Raw genomic sequence first — 24,377 nt, 5'->3', positions numbered from 1 at the left:
TTTCTTTATTGTCTTTCCCTGTTGTTCAAAAACAGCAATTATCAATTAATTCGATTTTTTTAAAATAATAATAATATTGAATAATACTATTATTAGAAAATATCTTCTTACCATTGATTGCAGCTGCATCCTAAACATTTCAAGTTGATCTAAATTATATTTTTGTAAAGTTATAGGACTAGTACTGTAGTATGTAGCTAGTACACATAGTATTTGGCATATGCGTACGATTACAGTGCAGACATCCACTCGATTGGTGGCGGTAACGAAGCAGGATGTGGTCGCGGAAGTAGAAGAAACCGTAGCAGCGTCACGGGTGCTGTGCCGCCGCCATTTCACTTTTCATTCATTGGTTTCAAGGCCTAAGTCGTCTAATCGGTGAGTTAGAGATTGTAAGGTCAAAGCAAGAGGTGCAATACGTTTTAGGAAGTTGGTAAAGCGCAGCTGTCATCGTATAGTTGTTTTGGATGTTCTCTGAATGGACATTGGCTGAATTAGCAACCGTACGTTAGTTAGTAAATAGTTAGCTAGCTAGCTAGCTAGCTAGCTAATATGTTAGCTTACTGAATTCATACGTCTTTTTTTCCAAACTTCAGAACGCCATTACACTGAAATATGGACGAACATGGAAGCGTTGCACACTAAATACATTGCGCAAAAAGACGAGCGAGACGTTTGGACTGTTTGGGCTAGTTCTGTGAGTAATGCAACATACACTGAAAGAGCTAGCTAGCTAGTAAGACGCGCTAGCTTATCTGTGACATGTTTACCTATCTACGTAAGCAAACGCCAGACTGTAGATGGTGTGGAATTCAGACCAACGCTCAGTGTTTCTAAACTACTTAATTTTAGTGAGGAAATTATGTTAAAATCGTATCATAAGTAATCATGCCAACTTGTCAGAGCTAGTCAACAATAAAGGCCAAAGTTGTTAGCTTAGGTGTGTCTCTCGCTTGGAACATGCTACATGCTGTCATTCAAAAGCACGGCGGCTACACACTGACTTGTGACCCGAGTTTGACCCTTTCATACACTAAAGTTTTCCTCGGTTTAGTAGATCTTCACCGCCGTTTTGAACGATTAGTTTGGAATGATGTGTCTGTGCCAATGAGTGTCATATTAACCTAGTTCATTCTATGCTAAATTAAGATGGTGTAACATAATATCGCAAACCAGTCCAACATGGCATAAATCTGACACACCAAACCGCAATAGTTTAACTCTTTTAAATCCCTGAAAATTATGTTTAGTTTTTATAGAAACCTTTTACTGACAACTTTGCCTACTCTGTGATGTATTATGTAACAAACGCTAACTACTAAAATTAGATGTGTGCAATTATATGTACATAGATTTAGCTCAGAATACAATTCACTTCATTAATGCATCATCTCTCAGTAGGGATGTCTGTGTCACGATCACGTTTTTTGACCAATATCCCAGTCCTGGTCTTTTAATATTGGGTATCTGCCGATACTCAATCTGATTCAATATCTTATCTATATTTAACCAAATGTTGATTTAAATGTGTATGTGACACTGTAATAACTTACGTCACCATCTAAATTCGGTCCATCTTATCTTGATCTCTATCCAAATGCTGAAGGTCCTATTTCAAAACATTTTCAAACTGTAATTGATTGATCCGTTAACATTACCATTATGGTATATATAAATGCTAAAATGGGAGACTGCGACACATTGCATAATGCTCACATTTCCAAGACACGATCTTCTAGTAATCGTTACTGTCAGAGTTGAGTAAAAGCATATAGTTTGCCAACCCAGCTGTCAGAAGAGTCAAATGGCAGTGCTGCCAAATACATTTTCACGTTCCCACACCGTTGTTTTCACTCGTATGTTGAGCAAAATGCTTGCAGGGTTGAGTCTGGCTGCAGCAAGAGAGCAGCGTGCTGCAACACTAGCAGGCTGAGGTGACAAAAATACAGTCGAGCACAGAACAGAAAGGGTCGGAATGTGATCTGATTCATTTCAACAGATACTGAGGATACATTAATATAGGCCTGAATTGGCCGAATGCCAATCGTGAAGATCGACCCAGAACATCCTCGTCCCTCAGTCAACAAATCATGTTCAAAACAAAAAAGAAAAATGGTTCAGTTAATACTTAACTACTGCACACGTTTTTGTATTATAAAAATCATGAAAACTTTTAAAATTCAGATCCAATGAATTCATCATTGTGAAAACCACAAATCTCAATTCAGGTGTTGCTTTCTAATGATTAAGGAGCGACACCACACCTAAATGTGTCCCCTGGTGCTGCTGTCTAAGGTTTCATGAACATTTTTGGATGGCAGGTTATAAATGTATTATCCTACAAGTGTTTCTATTATATTGTCCACGCTATGTCAGCAAGGGTAAGCTAAATAACACACTCTGTACAACAGCACCACAAGCTTCATCCTCTAAAATGATCATACAGTTGAATCAATATCTCCCTAAAACGGTTTGAATAAAAACTGAACATAGCGAAATACCGGTATTGATGATAACTTTAAATTCTTTTTTTATTTATTGTGCAAATCTTGCTTTTGTACAGTTTTATGGTTACAGAATCTCTCCACCTCACTATACTGGTACTTTGGGTATAATTCATTTGCCAAAAAAAGAGACAAAATGCACAATAAAGTTAAAAATGAAATTTACATTGTTTTTATTTTTTTAAATTTTCTATAGATAATAATGTCATTATGCTGATTTCTTTAGGCCACGATAATTGTGTTGTGAAAATCTGATATAGTGACGGCCCTAGACTGCTATAGTTTTATCTAGATATTTAATATTATTTAATAACCGCACCGCCTCACATCTCTATTAATCTCCTCTCATTAAATATTGGTTGTGGTTTTACAGTAGTAATCAGCATATTTTTTTTAATCTTCTAGGATACACCGAACTTCATCATGGTGAAAATTTTTATTGGCAACCTCGCCTGCAATTCCGCACCCGAGGAGCTGCGTGAGCTCTTCGAGAAGTACGGAAAGGTCTCAGAATGTGATATTGTCAAAAACTATGGTTTCGTACACATGAGCAACGTGTCGGAAGCAGAGGAGGCCATCCGGAACCTCCACCAGCACCAGCTAAACGGCTGGCGCATGAATGTGGAGATGAGCAAAGGGAGGCCCAAGTCCACCACCAAGCTGCACGTCAGCAACCTCGGCGAAGGGGTAACCACTGACGTCCTGCGGGCCAAGTTCGGGGAGTTTGGCACAGTGGTGGAGTGTGACATAGTGAAGGACTACGCCTTCATTCACATGGAGCGAATGGAGGACGCCATGGACGCCATCAGTAAGCTGGACAACACCGCCTACAAAGGTGAACTCTTTGGCGAGGGAGAGCTAGTTGTCTTTGCTGTCTATAAATACGAATTTTGGATTATTTTCTGTCGCTGTAGGGCTCTCATGACAAGTAGAATCCACTGGCTTTTTTCAACATTAATTGACCAGGTGGACTGAAAGTAATCGCTTTAAACTTTGTCAATGTCTCTCATTGAGGAACAGGGCAGAAATCTCCTGCCCATGGCGCGGCTCATGCCTTTGCTCACTGATTACGGTGTTTTTATAGTCGGTAAGAGCCGCTTGGTGTCAGAACCCCACGGTCTCATGCGTGTCTTCTCTCTCCCTACAAGGCAAGCTGATGAGCGTACAGCTGTCCACCAGTCGGCTTCGCACCGCCCCGGGAATGGGAGAGCACACTGGCTGCTATGTGTGCGGGAAACATGGTCACTGGTCGAAAGATTGTCCTGTCAGTCGGAACGGTAGCCACGGCGACGACACAAGAGGCCGGGGCGGCCGAGGCCCCCCACGCGGCCATGGTTATGGCAGGGGCGGCTACGAGATGGCATCTGCATCAGCTGATTTCATGGGCGACTCTGCGTATAGTCGGGCGAGTTACGTAGGTGGGATGCCGCCTCCCCCTCGCAGGCTCAGCGGCTACAGTGCTGAGCTGGGGGATGGGTACGCCGGCAGGGGAGCAAGCTCCTATCCGGAGAGGTCACCAGCTTACGACCGTGACCGCCTCTACAGCAGTGTTGACTATTATGAGAAGTTCAGAGCTCGCCCTTACGGCTCGAGCTATTTCGAGGATCGTCGCATGTCCTATCTCCCCCCTCCCCCACCTCCCCCCTCCTCCCTCTCAAAGCTCTCCTCCAGTATAGATCCATACGACCGTCGGTCACTGCCTTCGTCCTCATCAGCTGCCGCATACTATGCACGGGACCGCAGCCCGATCAGACGAGTGCCGGTCTCCTCGGCGGGCTATGAGCGAACACGCCTGTCACCGGGGTCGGGCTCCCGGAGCTCCTACGCTGCTCCACGGCCCAAGGATCATTACGCGCCACGCTATGCGCATTACTAAAGCCCTCGTGCCAAGGTGAGCAACATAGTAACCAATGTGTGACAATTTATTAGTTCTCCGAACAGTGGGACGTTTAACTGTAAAACGGTACTGGTCAGTGGGCACTGGGATCCCGGAGATCCTTTGTACCTTGGATTTTTTAGGGTATTGAATCCTTTGAAGCTGTGCTATAGTGGGGGTTTGAGCCCTGTTTCTGAAAAGGGAATTTGCTCTCTTTCTAGGTCTGTTTGTGAACCGCAAGACTTTTGCCGTCATTTCTTCAAGCGCCGTGATTCCATCGGTCTGCGCGAGGTGCGGAAATTAAGATTGGAAATTGTGTCTGCATCTTCCGAGCACCTGAGATGCCGGTTGCCTGCGGATGAATTGTTCTTTCAATCGCATTCACCTAACATGTTTTCAATAAGAATGAACGGCACCGTTTGACATTCATGATGTATAAAACAATATGCTCACTCGCTCTGCAGGATCCAGCTCAGTTTTAAGCCATGTTCCTTTTTTGTTTCTTTGTTAAATTCAGCAAATGTCAATTGTTTGGCTTCAGTTTGTCATACAGAAGAAGTGTTCTTGTTTCAATATATGAATATGTACTTTCCTTTTTTGAGTGGAATGAGGGTTAACCTGTGCTGCATCAGTTGCTTGTGGTGCAGAAGAATCTTGTCGTGCTTCTAGACACACATGGGACTTGATATACATCAGTTATATGGATAAATATAAATGTTTTTTCAAAAATGATCATCATTAGTGTCTTATCAATGTGCTGTGAAGGTGAGGACACGGTATGTTTCGTCACAGCATAAACCGTTTAAAGGGTGAAGTACTCGGTAAGCGTTCTAGTGGTGGGTGAGGAAAAGAACCTGCTCTCTTTGGCCTCTAGCACATGAATGGACTCAGTGATTGACACTGAAGAAGACAATAAAGAACTGAATCCATATCCATGAAACTGAAGTGGCTGAGGACATAGAATCACACTTTGAGTTAGTACCTATTTCAAGACAAATAATCGCAAACATTCCAGCCTTTATTTGAATGTGTCTGCAAAATATAACATTCATACTTTTTTATCACAAATTGTCTGCTGATCAGAAGTAAAAAAAAAAAATTTAATACAATTTTTTGAAAATAAGAACGGCAACTGACATGCACTGGGCTGCTAACACAGGAACACATTGACTGTGTTTTTGTCCCACCGGTAATGGCAACAGAAAATATCCCTTCATCTGGTGAGTTTAAGTTTGGGATAGATGTTCATACTATCTAGATACAGTAATGTGAGGCAGGACTCGGGGAGTGTAAGTCGTGAGGCACTTGTTTTGTTGAAGGTGCCTTTCGTTTGTTTTTGCATATAGGTGGATTTGAGGTTTGTATTTTTCATACTAGCTGTAAAAGTACCAGCGTGATTACAAAATAATCTAAAGTGAATACGATTTTTAATAAAGCCAAAATTATTTTGGTGACACTTGACATTCTTCTATTCTTTGTTTGGAACCTGATTTAATGGTGTCTGGTTGTGGGTACAGGTCATGGTTCAGAACTTTGGAAAGTCCTTCAAACTTAACCCTAAGTGAGCAATATGGATCAAATTGAATGTCAGTGTGTATTTTGTAATGACTAAATATTCTTTGGACAACAACCATTTGGAATGTTACTGTCAGACCACGGTATAAACGGTGTGGAGAAATCTACAGTAGTGTCTATGCAACATTTGTTTAGATCAGTGGTTACCAGTGTGGGGGGTGGGAACTCCTCCAAGGGGTCTCTAGAAGTATTGGTACAGGAAAGAAGAAAAATGTTTAGTTTCCAGTCTTTTCTTTAACCTTTTAAATATGATGACAGAGAATACAAATCTATGTTTAACAGTTATGGCCATAATTAAGGGCTACTTTTCTTCAACAAGTGCTTCTATTACATTTTATTTTGTCAGCTATTAGAAAATGCATCCTAGTCTTCAGAGTTATTTTAATAGTTCTAACAGCGCAAACTGACGAAATGTAAATATATTGCAAATATACATAAACAAGAAATGTTTCCAACTACACTAATAAACTTGATTTCTTTATTTTGTCAGATGAGGTTGCGCTTCAACAACTGGATTTACGGTAGAGTGCTAGACCCAAAATCTATTGAGCATAAAAACTGTAATTGTAGCACATCCCTATCTCGTTCTTTAAACTTCGTTTCTTTGTTAGATTAGGGCCGCCAAAAGGTTTGGCCCAAATATAAATGACATGGGATGTGCTTTATTGCATTCTGCTTATTTTCCTCTGTGGTTTCACTGTTTCTGTCTCATCTCATCACATGAAGGCGTAGCGCTAAATGTAACGTTAGTCCCTCCCTGTTATACTCAGTTTATGGTCCCTCCCATAGACGGCCTGCGGTCCCTCCCAAAGGTGCTAACCGAGTTAGCTGTATGTCTTTGGTATGGTGTTTTCATGGTCACGAGCTAGCTACGTCAATGTCAGTCGGTAAAGCGACAGTCGTCATTTCATTCTCCGAGGGTCGAGGCGCACACCGCAGCTTAAAAAAGGTAGCAAATCATTTTAATGCAACACAGTGAACCTAAAAGTATCTTTGTTTTGGAAATAAGCCAATGTTCTCCAGCTACTAATGCTAGCTAGGCCTATAGCAAATGTGGTTTTATGCTAAGCTAATTTACAGACTAGCTATAAGCGTGCAGCGTGTTTAGTTAAGGCCTACACGCGTGATGAGAAATAACTTTGCTATCGACTAAAATTCAACATGTTATGTCTATAACGTTAACTGTTAAGCCACCATTTCGGTAATTCTGCTAACTTGGCTAACGCTACTTTAGTTAGCAACTAACGTGAACGTAACGTTAACGAAAGTACCGTTGTTGAAATGCAGAGCCACGACGCGCAGCGTATATGCTGTCGATGGAAAAGCGACAGATATATCTTAGGTGTTCGACCTTTGTGTGTCTATGTTGAGTCATGTCATTCGTACGTGCTGGTAACGTATACCTATCGATACTCGCCAAAGATATACGTTGCAAATCCGTTCTGTGTTTTGCAGACGATACTAGCTAACGCACTTCTAAACTCTCGATCGGGATTTGCACAAAAGAATCTCAATTTACCGCTAAATAGCGAGCCAGGTCACAGGAGCAGCTATGAGCTCCACATTTTCTAAACATTTTATGTTTAGAAAAATATGTATTAATGTGTTCCTCATGTATGAATGTGACTGGATGCCATCTGGTTAATTAACATGATCCTTTCTTTCTTTTGAGGAGAGTTTGATGGTTGATTTATTGTTAAACCTCCACATACAGCACAGTCTTCCAGCTTATAAAGGTATTGATGATAATTGAACAATAACCTCATGTCCTGTGGGTATAATGTGTATCAAGTCGTGTTAGTGTACAACCAATGTTAATACATATTTAATTCCAGAAGAAGTGATGCATCTTTCTTATGCGTTACATTTGTTTCCACATACTCACCAAAATCTGCTATATTTCTTTTTCCATTGTCATATATTGTTTAGTGATTTGAAGTTGTTTAAAGGATGAATGGTCCTCGGTTATTCATCGTTTGAAGTGTCCTTGTAGAGTTTTATGTGGCATAAAGAAACACAGTGAGCTTGAAACATCAGTCCAAACAAAAGAGTTATGACCCTGAATCTGTGGTAGCAATGCAATTTTATCTTTCTTCCATGTGAATTGGCACAGAATCAAAAAATGAAGCATGAGACGTTTATTTTGATGGAATCTGCAGGTAATCATATTGATTTTGCAAACCTTTAACACATGACATACTTGATGCATCTGAATAATCCTCATTACTGGAGCCCAGCCAATACTGGAATTTTTGATACCAATAATATTTGAGTTATAAAATCTATAAGCGACTTATGAGCTGAATTTTATTTTTTTTTAGCATAAACATCTGCCTTGATATTCATTCTTTGAATTTGGTTACTAAATAATTGAGATCAAGATATACTTTTCTGTTGGAAAATGAACTTGTCAACAACTTGACAAAATATGTAATGCCAATTCTTAAGGGCTTTCCCTACTTGGGTGTAAATACAACAGGGAAATTTGCTCAATTCATAAATATATTGTAATGGAATATGATACTTACAATCTTGATTTATTTTCTCCTCCCTTAGTGACGTGGAAGCTCCACGATGGTGAAAATATTCATTGGGAACTTGTCGCCGGACACCACATCAGATGAACTTCGCTCTCTCTTCTCCCAATATGGCAAGATTGGAGAGTGCACTATTGTCAAGAACTTTGGCTTCGTGCACATGGACGACAAAGCGGAGGCGGAGGAAGCCATCAGCAACCTCCACCATTATGAGCTGAATGGCATGCCGATGAATGTAGAAATGAGCCGCAGCAAGTCGAAAGGATCCACAAAACTGCACGTCGGCAACATTGGCTGCACCAACCAGGAGCTGAGGGCCAAGTTTGAAGAGTTTGGCTCTGTGGCGGAGTGTGACATAGTAAAAAACTATGCTTTTGTTCACATGGATCGTATGGAGGATGCTGTGGAGGCCATTAATCAGTTAGACAACACAGCTTTTAAAGGTGAACTCTTGGGCTGGGGTTAATAGGGAGTTTTTATTTGAAAGATGTATTATCAAGAATATGTCATTCTGTTCTTGTGGTTTGATGGGTAAGTAATGGACACACCACAGGTAAGTACAAAGAGACAACTCAAGGATAACGGGAAGCTGAAGAAAGCGAGGCAGCCCTTATTATTTTAAAGCTGGCATCCGTAAAGTCGTTGGTTTGTCTGGATTCTTGTAAAGCACAAATGGGCACTTACTGCAATTTACTGACTTATCAGGTCACACCTGTTCTAATTGGTAATGCAAGTACAGTCAGTGTAATACTAGAAGTAATGACTAACCATGATTGTATTTTTACAAATCCAATTCAACTGCACGGGCCCATTAAGGGCTGAGGACAGGTGTGCGCGTGGTCCCGTTTGGTCTTTATTTGGTTTGTGCACGCTACGTGCGAACCTTCGGCGCCACGGGCGAATATGACGAAATCTTCGTCACGTGGACCCTTGAATAATTTGTGTTGTCAAACTTTGCAAACGTGTTTTAGCATTAGCTGATAGCTCTCTTGCGTGCAACCTTCTATCACATCTCGGTCTTTTTTGTGGTATCGACACTGTCGGAGTTCCCTTTTGCCACTGCAGTGGGTAAGAATGTTTGGGAAGTTACGGATTTCAGCTTTAATACCTTTTTTAAATGCTTAAATCTTAAGTCATATCTCATTGCTATTTCTTTTTGAATGCAGCTTTTTACCAGACTGATTGGTTAGGAGACGTTTGTATGCCAGACAAGAAATGTCAAATATTTGGATGCAGGCATAAGTCCTTATTGAGTCTTTTCTTTTTAAGGCAAACTGATGAGCGTGAAGCTTTCGACTAGCCGCCTCCGTACTGCGCCGGGAATGGGAGACAGATCGGGTTGTTATCGTTGCGGGCAGGAAGGCCACTGGTCCAAAGAATGCCCTCTAGACCAAAATGGCTTCCACAGAAACGGCTCAGAGCCAAAGTCTGATGGATACGATGACTCGAGATTTGGCGAGCATGCTCGCAACAGGGGTTATCAACCGGACTTCAGTGGCGACCCAGATTATGGCGGCGGCTATGCTCCTGCTCATGGTTTTTCCCGGGGTGCCGGTCACGGCGGCAGCATGGCGGGGTACGGAAGGGGTTCGGGCTACGAGAATGCAATGAGATACGGGCCGCACCCCGGTTACGGCTTAAGCGCTGTCGCTGAACATAGCATGGCTCGGATGTACGGCAGCGAGGCAGCATACAGGAGCAACGGCTCGCTCTATGGCGCGGTACCAGCCTACCCGATGCGACGGTCGCCTTACGAGGAACGGGATCCGTACGGGGTCGTGGACTACTACGAGAAGTACAGGGCCAATGCTTACGGAGGCAGTTATTTCGAGGAACATCGCGCCGTCCCCTTGCCTGCTCCATCAACATCATCCTCCACAGCTTTAATGAGGGATCGTCTACCCCCCTCTAGCCTCGACCCATACGAGTGCCCCCCCCACCCTCCTCCACCAGCCCCGGTCTCCTCATACTACGCACGTGACCGAAGTCCGATTCGGAGAGTCCCCGTCGAGGCAGATGGATACGCATATGAGCGCTCGCGCCTTTCCCCGGTGCCCGCCCCCCCAAGGAGCTCTACCTATGACCATCCGGGCGCTGATCGGGCACGATATACATACTAATCCATGTCCCACGATGCCAGGCGAGAGCTGCCTGTCATTTAGTGGATAGGATAGCCGAAGTGCCATTGGAATCACTGAAAATGAAACGTTAAACATAACATCTCATTAGTAATATCATAGGCAAAAGTGTGTACGTGAGTGGGTATTAAGAATTAGGCTACAATAAAGCTTACCAACCGTAATAGCCAACTAGTAGATTTCAACGTGAATGCTTGAATGCCCTCACATGCTATGATCTCATTCTAGGTACATCAAAATACAGTACAACTAACACTAAGTTGACCACCTTTCATTGTCCTATTCACGTGTGGTGTTATTGGTGCAGTGCAGATCCTGGGTTCGTCTACAACCTGGCTGACATCTATTCATGAGAATGAATGTTTGCCCCTCTGAAAGAAGCTCTGTTTATACACTATGTAGTCTGAATAGAAACAAATTAAAATAGTGCATGGTGCATGTTTTAAAGGTTAGTCACTATTAATTGGATTTAACTAATACTTTTTTCAGCAGCATCTATGTGCATTTTAGTGTACTTGTGTTTGTGTAAGTTAACATTGTTACTGCATACGTGAAGCAATGGCAAAACAAGTTTTGAGTACCGTATGCTTCATCACCTACATTGTTTAACCTGTGGGCTTAAATGTCACACCTGTACCCAAATATGGACCTTCATCGTTAAAAAATGGTGACACTTTAGTATTTGAGTTACAGCAAACCTTTTGTGAAATCAAGAACTTTTTATCAAATATAATTGTGAACATGTTTTTTTTGTCAATAGGCACATTAAATAGATTTTCATTTCCGTGATGAATATGAACCTTCACATTTTGGATATTTACATGTTGGAGTTTCATGATGCTGTCTTTCTTAATTTCTAACGACAAGATTAAAATTAAAGTCTGTCTAAAGTCTGAAAACTGACTTGTGTGTTCATTGTGCTGAGTCATCTGGTATATTGTGAAATGGCATTTACAGTCAAAGTAGTGCAACCGTCAATCAAAACATAAGCTGGGGGTCGACCAGCTTGGGGGAAAAAAGGAAAAGACCATATAGACTGAAGTGTATGAGGACATAAGGACATAATAAAATAGGGTGACAAATGTGGTCAGCGGGTTAGTTTGCAGATACAATAACATTGGCGTGCACCATGTCTTACTCATTTGGGTATCACTAGCCACATTAGATACTGTATTCATATTCATCAATATATTCATTTTTATATTAAAGGTGTGAATGGCAAGCGGTCTGGAGCCAAGACACTGATGCTGGTAATGCTTTGCTATAGGACACTAAGTTCCAATTATTTCATTCTGATCCTTGACGAGCTCTAATAAATGCTTTTCCACTGTTACAATTATTGTATAATTATTACAATTATTCTGTTTGGATTGTATTTGCACTGGTGGGATAGAAAGTGCCTTGCAATTAAAACAACAAAACCAGATGATTTAATAAAGAGTATTTTCATACGGTTGTATACTTAGGAATATGTTTTAATTCACTGTTAAAAATATAGTGCCACAACATTTTAGGAGCTTATTGTGCTTTTCAGGTTTGGGTAGAAATATAAGGAGATTGATATTAAAAAGAGCTAATCAGTGTTCAGAATGGGGATAACAAAAAGCTTTGCCCAATAGAACACGGCCTATGGGGAGGGGCTTGGTCTGACCAATAGCAATGCTTCATACTACAGCGGATCATCCCCCGTCGGCCATGGACTCATCTTTTGTGGGTTTCCGTTAGGCGCCATTTTGATTAAAGTAATGTGAGGGTGGATTGTGGGCAACGCTGTATGATATTGTTTTTCTCAATTTAATCACATTTATACCGGAGTCGACTAGTTTAACGGAGACTAATACATTCGAGTACACTGAAAATGGCCACGGGCGCAAACGCAACTCCTTTAGGGAAGTTGCACCCCAGCATTGGCGCTAAACGAGGATTTGACGCCGGGCCTGGTGCGGGGAACGGGATGATGCCAGCACCGGGGCCGCCCGCAGCCTTTCCTTCTCTACAAGCTTTCCAGCCCCCGATGCCAAGCGTATCTTTTCCACAACCTCTTCAGTTCAATCCTGCGGCAGCTTTTCCGACCCAGGCTCCACAACAACCAGTTGTGGTTGGCGGATTGGCCAAACCAGGTAACCGAACCACGGCTAACGTGACAAAACATGCGTAATGAGTTTAAGCTAGCCATGTAGCGAATGTAGCTAAGTAACATAAAGGCCGCACATAAAGCATCGGCCTTGCACAAAATGGAGAGTCCCGCTAACGTTAGTTTGCATGTACATTTTACTGAATATCCCACTTTACATTTGCAATAACCAGTGTTAAGATTTGCACTTGCACCTCAAACGTAACGTTAAACCGGCCATGAGCCTAATAAAGGGACGTAACGTTAGCTATGTTAACTTGCTGCGCCGTGCTAGAAGTTAACGTCATTTCGTTATTGACAGAAGATCGAGCCTTGTCGAAATCGTCTTGCATAAAAACTCTAACCATAGTTGTGTAAACCATGGTGTGGGCTTAACGTTTGAAGGCATAATAGTCGCATTTGACTTATCTCAAGTTGGGTATGACGACCGTTATATTCAGTCCAGCTTCTTGTGGCTACTAGTGGTTCGTGAACGTCACAAGTTCCCTCCGCTGTTAACGTCACTTATCGATAAGCAAGATGCGTTGAATGGCGCTTGAATTCATGTCACGTTACATCCCCGTCACGTATTGAAGCTCTACATCCAACGTGGATAATATCCCCCGTTTCTCCCGGTAGATTTCAGTTCGAAGAAATCGAGGAAGAAGAGTCGTTGGAGCAGCGAGACGCCCGATCAGAAGACTGTCATACCGGGCATGCCCACTGTTATCCCCCCTGGATTGACCCGGGATCAAGAGAGAGCCTATATAGGTACATTTTTAATTTGAATGATTAAAAGATAACTGTAATCATAAGAGCAGGTCTGTTTCATAACCTGTTTGATCAATAACATGTGTTTGAGGTTCTAGTTGTCTTACATGGTGCACACGAGTATTAATTTAACATTTATGTCCTGTTTGCTGATTTTCCAACAGTTAGAGCTCTCTAAAGGCACCCACGAGACGCGTTACTAACTATAAGCTATTTATCATATTTTCAATGTATTGAATGTGGCATTACTATGTCACGCAAAATGGGAAATGTCAAATTTTGCTCCAACTGTTGAGATAAAGCAATCACATCCAATGAGCAATGATTATAACGTGATGATGTAAGGTGTTAATTAAGGATATTTCTCTTTAATGAAAGTGCTTCTGTGGTCTTATGGTTTGCATACCATTGGGCACCCATTAGCAAGAGGAGTTTGAGCTAGATGATTTAAATGCCAGTGCTTGCTTGATATCTGTCCTGAGCTGCAGCTCACTACTCACCGTCTTGCTTGATCCCCTACACATCATCAGTATTGTTCCTGTGCATGGAGGCGTTACTCATAATGTTTAGGACATGCCAAAGTGTGCTTCTGTTTCTATTGGTCAAAGTGTGAGCAATGCTGCTTCAACGGCAAATCAATCCAACATGTTTAAGTTACTCAAGCAGGTGATTTAGTGGACACTGCAAATTGGGAAACTCTTAATCACTGTTATTGTGATCTTACTTTGGCCTGTAAAAAAAAAAAAAAAGATCATATGAAACGCATCATTTTTAATCACAAATGCCTTCCAGCAGCAGTGTAGCACCAACATACTGTCTTCACAGGCCCTCAACAGGGTGTTCTGAAGCAGATACGTCCTTTTTGTCAATAACTGACATCGTTATTGATTCTGTGCGCTCATTGGTAATGGTTGTACTTCTTTGGTATGTAAACATTCATTTGTGCCCACCTTCTGTTGGTCACACTTATTGTTTCCTTTGCTCATTCAGTAGATCCCCTAAAACAGTCCAAGGGAAGCGTTGTTAGGATGAAATTGCTGTCAACCAAAATTCACAGGGCCTGTATTCATCTCTATAATCCAAAGTAATTGTTTCAGTGACTGGTGAATCTCTGTGTTTTGGGGGTATTCATTGCAGCTTTCATAATGTGCATGGGATGACTGATTAATTTATTTTCTCATTGCCTTCTAAGTGTAAGAATTGTCTGTCACTGCTGCCCCTCTGTGTTAGATCTGTGGAGTGCAAATAGTGACTACGATCAGCTTTTTTGTTGTAGAAACGTGTTAAACAAATAGACCAATCAGTGATCTTCAGACCCGATGTGTCCTTAAAATGCCAAAGCCGTTAAACCAAATATGTTGTTATGTATGTGAAGCTCATCTTCATGGAAGAAAAAAACAGAGGTTTGAAATAATGATGGATTGGCAGGCATTTTTAGGAATGGTGGTCGAGACATTAACTGATATGTTCCATGTTGAATCATTGTCTGAGAAGAAGTTAGTCCGGTCTATGCTAATGTCAATGACCTGGAGAACATATTGACATTGGGTAATGTGTTCCTCTGATGTCCTCTCATATGAATAAGTGATTTCATGCTTTAGTCTTACCAGATGTTCATTTGATCTCCCCTTTATTTCTGATTTAACAGACTCACCATTTGTCTTTACCTCAGTAATGTATGAGACAGTGCTCTAATGTGCAGAGCGTTGTCTCTCTGATGTTGTTGTGGTAACCACATTTCTCTCCATCCTTGTTTTTCTTTCCTAACCTGAATTCTTCCAGTCCAACTGCAGATTGAAGACCTGACTCGTAAACTGCGTACAGGAGACCTGGGAATCCCTGTTAACCCTGAGGACAGGTCGGAAAAAGATTAAACCCATGAACAGTAACATTTTCTCTACCTTCTTGACTTTTTGGAAGAAAAATGTTGATTTTCAGTATATATATATATATATGTGGTTGTTAGCCAACATCTCAGACTCCACAGTAGTGTTAGCTGGCAGATGTAGAGTTTAGTGAAACCAGTTAAAAATGTTCTTCATAGTGTCGGAGTATAGAATCCATCCACATGAATCCATTTATTAAGCTCACCATTCCCTCACCGCTGAGCATTATAGTTTGTATAGCTTGTTTAATCTTTATATTTAGGTCTATACACATGTGTGAGCTAAATATAGATATGGTTACCTACAGACTGAGGACTTTTGATAATTGGAAATGATTAACAATTTAAAACTGTACAGTGGAGTGCAACATTTTGTAGAAATACTATTTTTCGACCATCAGTCGCTTTACAATGAATGAGATCTATTCATACGTTTTCCTCAAGAAAATGAGACGGTGTTTGCAATTACATTGAATGAAAACATTCTATTAGTTTGTTTTCAATTCAATTAAAAAAAATTTTTTTACGAAATATTGCATCAAAAGTGATCTGATATTTGAAACAGTTAGCTGTCAGTAAACAATGGAGCCTTCAATCGAATCTCTTGGTCTTCAGAGGAGGAAGTCGGCTCACAGCCAAACTACCATCCTTCAGCTGTTTGTGTTCAGCTTTTTCTATTTTTATTAATTTGTTAATCAATTTAATCTCAGTTTCATTATGATGTATTGACAGACTGTTTCAATCTTGGACAAACAAATAATTGAATTGCGAATCGTTTTGTAAGAGATAGTGTCAGATGTGGATGGGACTGACTGCGTGGGCAATAGTATGTTGAGATGTTGTCACATTCAGCTGAGACAGTTAAGCAAATCACTGCCAGAACAAAGATAACCGTCTTTTTCTCTGATTATTTCTCATTTGACTTGACCGTTAAGTGGTCAGATTTAGCCCTCTAGTATTTATGCATCATTGCCCACCCACTGCTTGTTTAATGTGTCTGATGTAGAGTGCTGTGTCAATATATATGAATACATACATGATGCATACTGTATAAAGATTTTCCTCTGAAACAGGTTTGGGTCACAACTCTAAATGTAATTATTTTTTTTAGCGTTAACGTTGAAATTGTTCTGATGAATTGGCTCTATTGGAAACGTTAGTTGGTACACAAAGGATCTCAAGTCCTGTCGATTGATATTGCCATTCCTGACTTTTTTTTTGACTTACTGGATGTTCTCTAACTTTTTGCCAGTGATGATTGGGCTCATGGCCTGTAGCCTACATGACAACATACAATAGGTTTTGGTTTCGACTTAACAATGATTTGTCACTCGTCATCTCTGGTTTTTCCCCTCATGTGGCTTTAAGCATTTCCACCCGGAGGGGGCGTGTTCCAGTTTTCCCTCTGGACTCTTGAGGTCTGGAAGAAAACTGCTAGAATTGTATGTGCTCTGGAAAAGCAGTGGCCAGCTTCTAAGCTAGTTTCCATAAGGATCTGTTCCCACAGGATGTGGCTCTCTCTAGAGTGTGTGAAGTTGACATTTTGTTAGCTAGAGTCCCTGTCGCCTGAACACTGTATATAGAGTTTCTCTCCATAATCAGACATTTCCACAGCAACAAAAAAGTTGATTGCAGAGCTGCAGCACTCTCAATCACTCCCCAGCCTAAAGTGACAACTGGGGGTGTTTCAGGTTGTCACCGTTGGAAGCTTGAAGCATAAAAGGAAAAAAGCCTATATATAAATATGTATATATATTTCTCACTCTTCACATCACATGTGGCTCTCTCATGGGAGAGCATAGGAAAAGGTGGATATCTAATCTTAATTCCTTTTCTCTAACCCAAATTACCCCACATCCACCTAACCCTTTTTCAAGCACAGAGCCTCCTTAACGCAGCAACACAGGTTTTCAGCATCCAAGGGGAGGTACGGACCTCTTCCGCCACGCCAACACCAAGCAACTCTCAAAGCCAGCGTTTCTGCTTAGGATTGCGAATTTTGCTTTGGTTTCTTTTTCTTACCTCCAAACTTTCCTGTCTTGTAGGCCAACAATCCTGTATGCAGGTTTAGTTATGGCCGTGTGGTTGTTTTTTCCTCTTTGTGGTTGATGCCCCTCCAGTGTATTGGGTTAATTACCACTATACAGCTTTGGTTGCCCCCCTTCTTACCCTGAATTGTATAAAAGAATGGACTCTAGGCGTTGAAACGTCAGTGCAGAGTTCCTACATCCTTTTCTTTTGGTTTTGAGTTTGCTCTTGCACTGGCCATGAGTCGCATAGTCTATCTGAGAGTCTATCTCAGTAGATCCAAATTTCTAAAACTGTTCCTTTTTATTAACATTCTTTCTAAGGCATGTCGGTAAAATTCCTAATGAAGATCTGAAATTCCTAAAGACTGAGTTAGCTGTAGGGAGCCTGTGTGTTTGTTATTGGCAGAGCTCCACTTCTAGAAAGGTATCGATGATGTCTTTCCTGTCTTTTGTCATTTTCAGGTCTCCCTCTCCGGAGCCCATCTACAACAGCGAGGGCAAGAGGTTGAACACCCGCGAGTATCGCACACGAAAGAAGATCGAGGAGGAGCGCCACTCCCTCATCACCGAGATGGTTGGACTCAACCCGGACTTCAAGCCTCCTGCCGACTACAAGTAGGATTTCTTTACTTGTTTTTGTCTATAGGCCCAGTCTGTGTTAATATGTTCAGCGTCGTGACCAGTGGCTGTTATAGTTGTCTGGGGAACTTTGTCCATGCAAGCTGCGAAATGATGGTAATAGTCTGAAGTTCTACCATTTGGATGGAGTTAAATGTGATTTATAGAAATCATAAAGTATATCTGCATTTTGTCCTACTAAACAGCACAAAGAATGACACTATGCCCGTCTCCAGCCTTTAACCCTCTGAACTCTAAGCTGTGTTTTTGCTCCCGTCACATTCTTCCCTCTGTGGCCTCGTTCTTACTGTAATATAAAGTCCTGCTCCTCTATGGAAACAGCACACTCATCGCTAGAAGTGGAGAGAACTCAGAAATGTCTTTTGTGCAGTGTAACACAGTTACACTGCCATAAATCTTAATAAAGAAAAAACGCAAGTTGAATTTCTTTGATAATGTCTTTTACAAATAATGGAAAACAATGGAATCTATATAACCAACACTTCCTAGTTGCGCAGAAGTTGATGCTTTTTACAGGATCTGGATAAACAAAATGTTTATTTGTAGAGAGATTTTAAATGAGGCATGTAGAATATAATGTTTTTGATGAAATATAATAAAAAAAATTGTGAGCTTTGTTTTGGTTGCTCTTTCTGACTGATGTGTTCAAGGACCGTAGGAACTATGACAATCTGGTAATGAAGGTTTTTACAACTTCTGGCTAGGATAAACGCTGTAGTTTTGGCTTGTAGTAGCTTGTAGTTTTGGTTCAAAGAAAACATGCTTTTCAATCCCGCTGGCAGGTTTCGCGGTTCAGAGGGTTAATTGACGTATCCTAAAAAATAAAGCTGAAACACAAATCTTCAAAAGGTGATCAATGCTCCTTCTAAATGTTTTTCTTGTCTTTCTTTCCCTCAGACCTCCAGCCACCAGAGTCAACGACAAAGTTATGATCCCCCAAGACGAATACCCCGAAATCAACTTTGTCGGTCTGTTAATCGGGCCACGGTAAACGAGACGAAATATTACTATCATGTTGCCTTTTGTCACTGCCAGTACAGTCGAGCGTGAGCTTAGCTTGTCGCTTTTTGTTCCCTTTTCGGTTTTACCAGTGGTAATACGCTGAAGAACATCGAGAAGGAGTGCTGCGCCAAGATCATGATCCGGGGTAAAGGTTCTGTGAAGGAGGGGAAGGTAGGCCGAAAGGACGGACAGATGCTGCCGGGGGAAGACGAGCCTCTGCACGCGCTGGTCACCGCCAACACAATGGAGAACGTCAAGAAAGCCGTGGAGCAGGTTAGATCCCCTCATCAGGCTCCTAGTGGACGTTGCCCGTTTGCTCAGCTCCTAAATGACCTTCATGCTGACAAATTTGTGTCCACAGATTCGCAACATTCTGAAGCAAGGCATTGAGACTCCCGAGGATCAGAACGACCTACGGAAGATGCAGCTGAGGGAGCTCGCCAGACTCAACGGCACACTGAGGGAAGACGACAACAGGTCAGTGGTGGAGTTTTATGCAAAGTTCAGTGTGATGGATCATTGGTGGTGAATGTATGGCCCCTGGAGATGTTCAGTTTAAACTACAGAGCACCGCTGAAGACCCAATGTGCCCGTTTGTCTCTGTAGGATCCTTCGTCCTTGGCAGAACTCTGAGCCACGCAGCATCACCAACACCACCCTCTGTACCAAGTGCGGCGGAGCAGGCCACATCTCCTCCGACTGCAAGTACACCAGGTGACCATCAGTGGAGCCAGTCACAAATGTATATGTATTCATGTAGTGTCATCAATCTGTTTGTAACAGCGGTTGCTGTTTTGCTTTGTGCAGCTCATTCGCTGCCCACAGAGCGACAGGCGGCGAGCCTCCCCAGTCAGCCCAGGACAAGGCTCGTATGGACAAGGAGTACCTGTCCCTGATGGCCGAGCTCGGGGAGGCTCCGGTCCCCACATCGGGGGGAGGACACTCCAGCAGCCAGGGAGGAGGGCAGCGGTCCTCAGGACTTAATAATAACCAGCAACAGGTAAGTTGGCAACACTCATGATTCCATCCTCCTCATCATACCAGTGTGCAGAAGAGAGTCCTCAACCAGTGACTGTGTGCAGCAGAACCGGCCTCCTTGGATGAATTCCGGTCCGACTGAGAGCAGGAACTACCATGGCATGCACGGAGCACCTGGTGGAGGACCCCACAGCTACCCACCCCCAATGCCCAACATGGGAGGCCCCCCTATGCCCCCCAACCCCAACGGCCTGCCACCCCCCTGGATGCAGCCCCCTCCTCCTCCCATGGGCCAGGGGCACACTCACGGACACCCCATGGGTAAGAGCTGACGTTTTACGGGTTAACATTACAGGAGGTGGGGAAACAGATGGTCGCTGTGCTCCTCAGGGGCCTTGGGTGTTGAAGAGGAGGCCCTGAGAGAGACATGAGGCCAAGATACTGTGTGACGTATGCTGAGTGCAGTCTGAACTCACAGATGGGAAACTACTTCTAATGGTGCCACTTTGCCAAAAATGTAAACAAATATTGTCTAAACCATGGGACTCAAAAGAGAATAATACACTTTGCTGACATTACAGCAGACCATTCAATTATGCCATCTATTAGATATGAATACACATTTGACAGTGAGTTGATTTTTAAAAGATATGCTTTTAAATACAAGGACGTCGCTGCTGGTAGGACTTGAGTTCCAGAAGGACCAGCCAGTTCACAGAGAAACAGGACCTTATTTTCAGGGTTCGTACGGTCATGGAAAACCTGGAAAAGTTATGGAATTTTAAAATCGTTATTTCCAGGCCTGGAAAAGTGCTTGAAAAAAATAAAATCCCAAAAGTTTTGGAAAAGTCATGGAAATGTGTTATATTCATATTTTCATGTCGTTCATTTACGGTGAGTTGCCAGCTGGCGTTTCTCAGATTGGAGTAGGACGAGGAGAAAAGGTGATCTTCGCAATAGAACATCTTTGACGTGTGGAGTTTTGGCCAATCAGCGTTCAGATGTCTACAGCGTCTTCATTTCCCTCCGTTAAAGTTTGAGTTATGTTCCGTTACCGTTCAGACTTGCTGGGTTAAGTTAACGTCCGCTGCAATCGGAACTTTGTCGACTGTTAACGTTCGTCGTTATCGCGATTCAGGAGGAAAAAACGTAACATGATGAAACATGCAGCCCCCCCCCCAAATCTGGTTGCAGGTTGTTTGTTTTAACTCAAAGTAGAATGAGGATGATACTGATAAGATGATGAGGTCAAAGAGCTTCAGGGAGAGGAGGCTGTTTGTAGTGCAGCTTGACGCAGGGCTGAGATGTGAGTGGAGCTGGGCCTGGATAAAGGTGGATGTGGGCCTGGATAAAGGTGGAGGTCTAAACAGACGTGAGTACAGCTTCCTGCTGTCACAGTGTTTTAAATACATTGATAAGGCAGGCTATGCTAAATGCAGCCTCTGCTCCAAGGAGATGAACTACATCAACAAGGGCTCGCATGTCCTCTCATCACACTGTTCACTGTGATGACCACAGCCAGTGTATTAACAGTCCCAACAGTCCCACGTGCAGTTAAATCACAGCTATTATTTTACTCTTGATAAGGTACTTTAGCCAGAGTAGATTTTCATTTAAATAATTGAACTGGATTGAATGCATATTAATTGCAAATAGAAGATGGACCACAATTCTAACAGCTGTACAGTAACAGTGGAAGTTAATATTAAGTCATACAGTAACAGGGTTCAATGAAAACTTTGCACTACAAAAGGGAAAGCAATATGTGCACTAGCTGGATGCTGCTACCTACTAAAGCTCTTATTGATGTGTCAGTGGTATGAATGCCTGTCAACCAGAGTATATTTATAAATGTTTATTCTTTTAATCAAACTGTCTCATTCGTTTGTGTCATTTAAGGTTTACTGTATGCTTTGGAATTCTCATTGGTAGTTTAAATACATTTTCTCACTTTTTCATGTATACACCGAGATTTCACAAAATGTTTGGTCATGGAAATTTGGTGAAAAGTCATGGAAATCCATTGGTCAAAATGTGTATGAACCCTGTATTTTGGCTGTAATTATTACTGTGCTGGTGGTAAAAATGACCCACATACATGTTCCAAAAGGATTCACATATTATTAAAATCACACCACCTCTACTTCAGCGTTTATTATGAATCATAATCAAATTGAATTCTGCAACAAAACCAACCTGTTTGTATTTTGGTTTCCTTGTAGGTCTGCTGCCACCTCCAATGGGCATGATGCCGCCTCCACCTCCTCCCCCCAGCAACCAGCCACCTCCTCCCCCCTCTGGACCTCTGCCACCTTGGCAACAGCAGGCTCCTCCTCCCCCTCCCAGCAGCAGCATGGCAACCAGTGCACCGCTACCCTGGCAACAGAGTAAGACACTCAAAACAATTTGAAACCATTCCGTCATTTTCTTTTCAATATACACAGTTCTGTGTCGAGGACGTTGTGTGAGATGCTACAAACTATTTAGACCCTACTCGATTCATTTTTACTTTAACTACAAGCCTACAGAAGGCCCGCTGTCATCAGAAGATCCCTTCTGTGGAAGCATGAACGTGTCATGATGGCAGACATGAGTGTATCTGTAACAATGGAGCCACATATCTCAGTAGTACTCATGTGGTGTTGTAGTGTGAGCTGACCATGTGAACGTTGTGATGACAGTAAAGAGTTAACCTCCCGCTGCCCCCCCCCCCCCCCCCCCCCACAGATACCACCACCACATCCAGCCCTGGCACCGGCACCCTGCCTCCATGGCAGCAGCCCCAGCAGACTGCGGCCTCCGGAGCCCAGCCCCCCCCACCCATGGGTGCCCCATCCATGGTGCCGCCTCCCCCCGGCGTCCAGCCCCCGTTGCCCCCGGGTGCCCCTCCTCCTCCCCCTCCACCACCTCCAGGCTCAACTGGCATGATGTATGCCCCGCCGCCACCCCCCCCCACCCATGGACCCTTCCAACTTTGTCACCATGATGGGGATGGGGGTACCGGGCATGCCCCCCTTCGGTATGCCCCCTGCCCCCCCACCGCCTCCACCCCAGAATTAACCCTTCCCCGGAAGAATAGTCCTCCCACAAGAGTTTCCACCCTGCAGCACATTGTGGAGGTGTGATCACAGAAGAAGATATAACCAGTGCTTTATTTTTTATTGATCCTTGATATGGTGGAGACGTCTGTGAAACAATGAAAGGTTGTGTTAGTTCAATTTGTAAAGTTACGTAACTTTAGTAAATGAGTTATTTTTCCTGTTTTTAAAGTTTGTGTTGACACAAAGCTCCTTGTGTGCATCGCTCCCGTAGTTTGTCACATCACTTAAACCAAATAAACTGCTCAAATAGCCACCCGGAGGTTTAGTTTCTGCTCCACAGTCTCGCCGCTTCAAAGGTCCAATTCAGACTGTAACGCTCGACTATTATTGGATTTAATATATTGAAGCTTAACTTGCATGATCCATTATGAACTTCTCATTCACAAATTTATACTCCTGTCATGTTCCTCATGTTGACTTTGAGTTGAATAAGATTAATATTTTTGTAATAACGAGATGTGAAGTGTATCTTAGTTCTGTCTGAAAACCTTTTTGTAGTACTGTCTCCGATTGTTTTCCAGAGATTCCCAGGGTTTTAATTGTTTTCTTTGTTCTTTTGTTACTTGCCTGCGTCTCAGTTGTGACATTGAGTTTGAAAAAGGGGAATTGGATGCTGCGAGCTGCCATCTTCTGCCCCCCGGCACTACTTGAATGCTGAGAATCTGATCTATTTTTGTTTTTCTGCATCTCTTTCTGCTCTAAGACGCTGTGTGCAGTGTTTGTGTTGCTTCTGCAAGGACAAAAATATCAGTTTTGTCCCTCGAATTGTTAGTTTTACTCTGTTTCTGGAATCAGTCGGTTGTGTCATGGCGCTAGCCTGAATGAAAAGCTGTTGAAATCTTGCTTGGTTTTGCATTAAACTGATCCATTTCACCTTTTTGTCTTTGAGTCCGGACTGGTTTCTCCTTTCATGGTTAGAGGCCCTCTGTGTCTCAATGCTTGCCAAGAGTTTCTGTTTTTTTCAAACAAGGCTTTGTTGGCTGCCTCATTCAAATGTGTTGCATAACCTGGGTTTGTCATGGGTGTCCGCCGCCTCACAAACTCTCCAGGAAGTCTGCACTCGGAGACCTGATTAAACAGTCTGTACAGTTGTCCCCCTACCACGGACATTCCCAGCTGGATTTTATATGGGCGTTATAGAAGTCGGCTTTATGTTCAAATACTTAGAGCAGTGATGTTCTCCTTACATTATATCTAAATGCAGTTATTTCAAAGTTTTGGCGACAAA

The 24,377-nt window shown here is 42.6% G+C and overlaps 3 protein-coding genes and 1 long non-coding RNA gene across 9 annotated transcripts; 3 read left to right on the top strand and 1 right to left on the bottom strand.

The window, feature by feature from the left end:
- The first annotated feature begins 242 nt into the window (after positions 1-242).
- LOC142946131 (RNA-binding protein 4.1-like) lies at positions 243-6,415 on the top strand. 2 transcript variants are annotated; one of them, XM_076087243.1, is made up of 4 exons: positions 243-378; positions 2,910-3,339; positions 3,653-4,395; positions 4,602-6,415. In XM_076087243.1, exons 2-3 carry the CDS (start codon positions 2,928-2,930, stop codon positions 4,378-4,380), a joined length of 1,140 nt encoding a protein of 379 aa, XP_075943358.1. In that variant the 5' UTR covers positions 243-378; positions 2,910-2,927; the 3' UTR covers positions 4,381-4,395; positions 4,602-6,415. The 2 variants fall into 2 exon arrangements, with proteins under 2 accessions (XP_075943358.1, XP_075943357.1); XM_076087242.1 differs by lacking the exon at positions 243-378 and adding an exon at positions 435-697.
- On the bottom strand, positions 5,380-13,466 carry LOC142946132 (uncharacterized). The gene is made up of 3 exons (XR_012953003.1): positions 8,484-13,466; positions 7,841-7,941; positions 5,380-6,136 (listed from the first exon to the last, which is right to left on the bottom strand). It is a non-coding gene; the product is annotated as an uncharacterized LOC142946132 (long non-coding RNA).
- Positions 6,748-11,529, top strand: LOC142946130 (RNA-binding protein 4.1-like). Of its 5 annotated transcripts, XM_076087238.1 has the most exons (5): positions 6,766-6,904; positions 7,631-7,691; positions 8,069-8,114; positions 8,512-8,935; positions 9,762-11,529. In XM_076087238.1, exons 4-5 carry the CDS (start codon positions 8,530-8,532, stop codon positions 10,610-10,612), a joined length of 1,257 nt encoding a protein of 418 aa, XP_075943353.1. In that variant the 5' UTR covers positions 6,766-6,904; positions 7,631-7,691; positions 8,069-8,114; positions 8,512-8,529; the 3' UTR covers positions 10,613-11,529. The 5 variants fall into 5 exon arrangements, with proteins under 5 accessions (XP_075943351.1, XP_075943356.1, XP_075943352.1 ...); XM_076087237.1 differs by lacking the exon at positions 7,631-7,691 and having other exon boundaries at positions 6,765-6,904; XM_076087240.1 differs by lacking the exon at positions 8,069-8,114.
- On the top strand, positions 12,357-24,028 carry sf1 (splicing factor 1). Its single transcript, XM_076087235.1, is given in 13 exon segments — positions 12,357-12,750; positions 13,383-13,514; positions 15,297-15,372; positions 17,892-18,044; positions 18,966-19,055; positions 19,160-19,343; positions 19,432-19,547; positions 19,677-19,784; positions 19,878-20,070; positions 20,153-20,369; positions 22,271-22,435; positions 22,776-22,992; positions 22,994-24,028. Coding segments are annotated over 13 exon segments (2,028 nt in total). The 5' UTR covers positions 12,357-12,488; the 3' UTR covers positions 23,109-24,028.
- The last annotated feature ends 349 nt before the right edge of the window (positions 24,029-24,377 follow it).

The sequence above is a fragment of the Anarhichas minor genome, unplaced genomic scaffold, assembly GCF_050575085.1.
Source record: "Anarhichas minor isolate MPS153535 unplaced genomic scaffold, ASM5057508v1 ptg000009l, whole genome shotgun sequence".
In the NCBI taxonomy this organism is placed as follows: Eukaryota; Metazoa; Chordata; class Actinopteri; order Perciformes; family Anarhichadidae; genus Anarhichas; species Anarhichas minor.
The sequence above is the reverse complement of the archived record's forward strand: the minus strand, read 5'-3'. Positions and strand labels throughout refer to the sequence as shown.